General features: G+C 38.0%; 1 protein-coding gene across 1 annotated transcript; it reads right to left on the bottom strand.

Moving 5' to 3' along the window:
- Window positions 1-835: 835 nt before the first annotated feature.
- LOC106127806 (cytochrome P450 4C1-like) lies at window positions 836-5,683 on the bottom strand. The gene is made up of 10 exons (XM_013326055.1): window positions 5,668-5,683; window positions 4,961-5,050; window positions 4,377-4,487; window positions 3,615-3,800; window positions 2,945-3,141; window positions 2,799-2,862; window positions 2,360-2,552; window positions 2,118-2,269; window positions 1,471-1,650; window positions 836-1,283 (listed from the first exon to the last, which is right to left on the bottom strand). The coding sequence occupies exons 1-10, from the start codon at window positions 5,681-5,683 to the stop codon at window positions 1,132-1,134; spliced, it is 1,341 nt and encodes a 446-aa protein (XP_013181509.1). The 3' UTR covers window positions 836-1,131.
- Window positions 5,684-6,024: the final 341 nt, after the last annotated feature.

Below are 6,024 nucleotides of genomic sequence, written 5' to 3'. Positions count from 1 at the left end.
GCCCGGCTTGCCCGGCGAAATACCACGACCACACAGAAGACAGGCGTGAAGTGGAAGCAATTCCTTGTTTCGTCTGATGAGTGTGCGTCCCGGAGGCCTTATTTAGTTCTCTTTCCCTTCCCATCCTATTTCTTATAAGGAAAGGATGGGAAGTGGAAGTGGACTTTCCGGATGAGAGGATGCATGGAAAGGGAAAATATATTCTTTCTGTGCATCCTCTCCTCCGTCGATTAAAGGTAGGCAACGCATATGCAATTGCGTATGTCTATGGGCATGGGCCCCTTCGCTATTTCAGCGATTTCAGGTGACCGCTCGCTCGTTTGACACCTTATAATATATGAAAAAGGGTGGGAAAGGAAAGAGGACTAAATTAGGCCTTCGGGACGCACACTCATCAGAGGAAACGCGGAATTGCTTCCACTTCACGCCTATCTTCTGTGTGGTCGTGGTATTTCACCGGGCGAACCGGGCCAATTCATGCGAAGATGTTAAAGCGGGCTCTACCACTGTTACAATCTGGAAGAACACATAGGCTACATAATTATGAATTTAATTCAAATTGATTGAATCAAAAATTGATACAGATAAAAGATTTTTCAAGAAAACACGATGTTTTACATTTCTTAATAATTATATTCAGCATAAAGTACATTAATAATTATTCGTTACATGTCAACTTTATCTTACTATTGATATTACAAATTAAAACTAAATCGCCACACGATTTTTTCTGGAATATCGAAAATAAAATAATGGCAGCATCGTCCTGTGCAAATAACGCTCCATCATTGGTCAGATGACACTGTCAAGATGAGATTGTGCAAACGCCGCTCCATCATTGGTCAGATGACACTGTCAAGATGCGATTGTGCAAATGCCGATCCATCATTGGTCAGATGACACTGTCAAGATGAGATTGTGCAAATGCCGCTTCATCATTGGTCTGATGACGTTGTCAAGATGACATTGTTTAGATTACATATTTTCCGACAATCATAAGAATTATGTAAAATTATAATCTGACAAGAATGTTGTAGCACTTTTTTGGTTGTAATTGAATGTAACTTATATCCATCAGGAATTATAAAAGTGTCAGTCTTTAAATGTGTTACGGCTTTTTTAATTTACATTTCATCTCTTCTCTATGGATATAAAGTGACCGTATTCAGGTTTGAGCATGACGTCAAGCTTTAGTATCATCTTATTATGGTCGGCTTGTACTCGGTAGTGACGTAATAGGTGAGCCAACGTTGTTTTCATCGACGAATAAGCGTACGATTTACCTGGAAATAAAGATTTTTCTAGTATAATAGTGGTGACTTTGGAGTAAACGACTATCTGAATTCGCCAAAATGGCAAAGTGACCGGTGCCCATATTCAGCTAAAGAATCCGAGCTAACGATTTGAATATTTCGATTTCCTATAGGAGACAAGAAAGGATGGAAGAGGAACTAAAATAATGTTGCATACCAATGCAGATTCTTCTGCCCATATTAAATGCAGCATAGGCGTTGGGACAATGCGGCAGAGTGGCCGGATCCAGCCAGCGTTCGGGTTTGAATTCCTCAGCGTCAGGTCCCCACATGGCGTGTCTATGGACCCCGTACACGAACATAAAGCAAGTCCGACCAGCGGTTAACGTGTAGTTCTCTGAAAAAAAAAACAAACTGAATGACTGAAAGAGAGTAGATTGATGTTTCGTTATAATCAATGGGAATGAGACAATATAACAAGCTAGCTTTTGTCCGCGGCTTGATCTGCGCGGAATTAAAACAAAGAAGTTGTTGCCCGCGACTCTATACCAGCGAATTAAAAAAAAATAATAAGTAACCAATAAGACACACACATAGACTATGTTCTATCAATAGTATCTATGCCAAATTTTATCGAGATCCATTGAGCTGCCCTGTTGATACCTTCTTATATCTATCCATCTATCCATCTATCCATCTATCCATCCGTCTATTACGACAGTACTACGGATCTTGGGACACTTTTTTGACGTTGACAGGGGGGAGGGTCGTTAATGTTCGACTTATGGTCACCGGGCTAGAAAGCCTTGTAGATCTATAACTAACAGTGTTTTAAAATTTGCGTTGACATTCAATACAACTTACTTAGCTTAACATTTCTATCAAGCCACCTCGCAGTCACGGGCACAATGGGGTAAACCCGCATAGTTTCCTTCAGCACGGCCTCTAAGTATACCAACTGAGATAAATCTTGCTTAGTCACATCTCTATCGTCGTTCCCGAAAATGTCGTATAATCTAAAATTAAGTAATTAATTTCAAAGAGATGTAAATATAAAAAGAGAATCATTTAAGACACGTATTTTGATAATCTTGATCTGCACTTACTCTTCGAAAATTCTCTCCTGCACCTTCGGATACGATCCAATCATAACTAAGGTGAACATTAAAACATTAGCAGACGTGTCGTGTCCTCCGACTATCATTGTGTCTACTTGCTCCCTTATCTCCAAGTCGTTAAACGCTCCTTTCTCTATAGATAACTCTAATAGAAGATCCAAAAACGCCTTGAATTTCGTACCTAAAATTAACACGAGATCTTGTACTATGATCAAGAAGAAGTCATAAAAAAATTTGAACGTAACTAATATCTTTTTTAGTAGAATCTTTAAAACTGACTTCAATTTCCAACTGTAAATCAACTGTAAATAATTTAATAAGAATAAGACTGGTAATGTTACTGGCTGAAGTAAGATATTTTTACTATCGCAAAAGTGGAGCTAAAAAAAATATTCGCACAACATCATAAATTGTTGCTCATACAGACCTGTTGATGCTTCTAATCCATTCTTCTTATTGCTTAAGTATGAAGCTTTACGTGTTTTTAGAACCTAAAACAAAAAAACAAGGCTTTTCATCTTAGTACCAACATAAATACTAAACCTATATTTTAAAACAGTACATCAAGTTTACCGTGTTTGACATATTGTGCAAAATCTCCAGACATCTCTCTTGTTTCTTCTTCAGGCTCGACCAGTTGTATATAAAGTCGCTGTGAAGCCAGAACTTCTGGAACCTCTCCACCAGCACATTGAACATCTGCTCCGCCGCGTGCTCATACTGACTGTTCAAAACACTGTTCTCGCAGAAATCAACTCCCAGAGCGGTCACTGTTCAAATAAAAGTACAACAAAACATTAAAAGAATTAAGAAATAACGGTTGCGCCCAACAGATGGCGTTGAACATTATTACCAGGACACAAAGATCTCAGTATTGAGATGTTTTGTTTAAATGAACTAATAAATGTAGACCAAGAGATAAATAGTTTAACGAGGTTCAGGCTAAGCGCCATCTGCGCTCGGCCACCTCAAGTCCGGGGAAGCTGTAAATACCTCTACAAGGAAAATGTGACTGATTGTAAAATAAACAAACGCTGAAACCCAGAATCGCATTTACACACACAAAATCGTACACGTATCAGATTCTTAAGATCGGTCCGACTAAATAGATCATGCTGTTAAACTGTAATCGCAATCTTTAGATAGATTTAATTTAAATCAAATGATTTAAATATACCGTCAATAAGTGTAGATTTCTGTAAAAATCAGGCGTTAGCGTAGCATTCAGCAGCTATTTACTTACAGCAGATAGTCTCCAACGCATTCCGTCGCGTGTAAGCCCAGTGATCGAAAGGTCCCTTCCCAGCTTCCGATGCCATATCCCTGACTAGGCGACGGGACTGACTGTTGAAAACTCCCTGGAAACCGTCCAGCACAAGCTGACTGAACGCTGGGTTCAGTAACTTTCGATGATGCCTCCATATTGGTACTGCAATGTATAAAAAAGAAATCGGAACACTGCGACAGCTATCGCTTAGTATTTGTCAAGTACCAGGTGAAGTTGTTCTAATTACACATGTGTGAATAAATCTGTCTATTAATTTCCCTGGTACAATGCACTAGTAGACGCCCTCGACTTCTTTAGCGCAGAATTAAACAAAAGTAGTCTGCAATATGCCCGCGACATCAGTTACATTCCCTTCAAAATCGGTCCAGCCGTTCCGGAGTTACTCGCAATAACGCAGCCTTACGGATAGACAGACAGATGGACAAAAGTTTTTATAGGTTATGCTAAAGGTTACATTTCATTTTTAAAAAGGAATTCTGTAATTTACATCTATACTAATATTATAAGCGAATGTTTGGATAGATGGATGTTTGTTAGAAGGTATCTCCAGAACGGCTGCATGGACATGAATGAAATTTGGTAAAGATATAGAACACTATCTGAAAGAATACACATTACTTAGTTTTTATTTAATTCTATGCGAACGAAGTTGCGAGGATAAGCTAGTGTTATCATAATTTACACAGAATATAGTATTAATTATAATAATTTACATACGTGTTCCAGTGACTAAACCTTCCCCGAGCCAGGGTTTAGCAAAATTATAGAAATTATCCTTTTGTAAACAAGCGTTAGCGACAGTCAAACAATCGTCAGGATCAGTCAAAACTGGAAACAAAAAAAACGTAATTATTTCATGTTCCGAGAGGGGGGGATATCTACAAAATGAATATTTAAATAACAAAAAAATATTAAAACCTTTCTTTATTAATTGTTATAAAGTATAATGCGATCCAAACTTATCGGAGGCTCGCAATATGCGCTCTCATCTAACCACGAGCCGCCATAAAGATTGCATTGTAATACTTAATTTTTGTACCCAACTGACAAAAGTTTTTCTAGGGTATGTGGTTTTATAAATCAATTCCATAATCACTGTAGCCTAAACGACTTATCATTGGTTTCTGAGATCAAGATCTTCGTATAAAATATATCGCCATCCCTGTTTTTTGACAAAACAAAAATAACTATATGTTTAAAACGTGATTCTATTTTGACTAGTGAGGTCATTCGATTCGTTCTTCTCCTGATCTTAAGGGTACAGAAATGTAATAGACAGATTTAAGGTAACATAATTTTACCATATATAGTCCTGGGTCCAATCGAAGCTGATATAACACCACCAACTTGCAAACTGCTGTATGATAATTCCTTTACAGCATGCCATAAAACTAGAAAATAAAATTATAATACAAATTAGAAATATTCGGTACAAAAATGTACTGCTAAGAATCATTTTATGTTCTTCGATGCGTTACTTTGCATATATTAGCATTATGAATAATTTTAAATAAGAAAAACTAAAATACAATATTGTTATTGTTTTCAAGGTCTTCTATTCATTGACCTCTTATTATTTATTTTTTGGTATTAGACTCGCTCACGGAAGGACTGTGCTTTTCATGTGCTGTTCCATGACGAATTTGAAAAACGTATAGAACTGAAAAATTAAAATCACGTGACTTATCGAAAGAAGTTGACAGTTCTATACATTGTTGAAGTTCGCTATGGAATCGTTTCGGAGCGAATGTACTTTGTCTAGCTTCCATGGCAACAGTGCGTTATCCAAGCGGTAACAACGGTAGGTTGACTGTATGAGTTCAGACCTTTAGTGCTTATTTCTATTTAGCGATTAACAGATTAAACACTAAGTGGATAGGAGACTCATGAAATTTGGATTTTAGATTTTCATGTATATGTCCTTATCTCACATCGGCTAACGAGGTTCCCCTCGCGTCATATATATCGTAACTTCAACCATTTCAGTCGTCACTCCCTTCTTACTTACCTTTCAATCCTTCCATCTCTTCTTGGACCTTGGTACATGTGTTTCTTACCCTTTATTATATCTTAGAGGAGCGTCCGTGGCTCAGGGGTCAAGCACTTGACTTGCAATCTGCAGGTCCTGGGTTCGAATCCCGCCATATACCAATGTGTTTTTCGATTTCCGATTTACATATGTACATTTATCCAACGTTCTTACGGTAAAGAAAAACATCGTGATGCAACCTGCACATATCTGAGAAGAAATTCGAAGGTATGTGTGAAGTCAACCAACCCGCACTTGGCCAGCGTGGTTAACTATGGCCTAATCACCCTTAACTTAGGGTAGGCTCCGAGCCCCTCAGTGGGGACGTATAGTGAG

The sequence above is a fragment of the Papilio xuthus genome, unplaced genomic scaffold (genome assembly GCF_000836235.2).
Source record: "Papilio xuthus unplaced genomic scaffold, Pxut_1.1 DF824521.1, whole genome shotgun sequence".
In the NCBI taxonomy this organism is placed as follows: domain Eukaryota; kingdom Metazoa; phylum Arthropoda; class Insecta; order Lepidoptera; family Papilionidae; genus Papilio; species Papilio xuthus.
The sequence above is the reverse complement of the archived record's forward strand: the minus strand, read 5'-3'. Positions and strand labels throughout refer to the sequence as shown.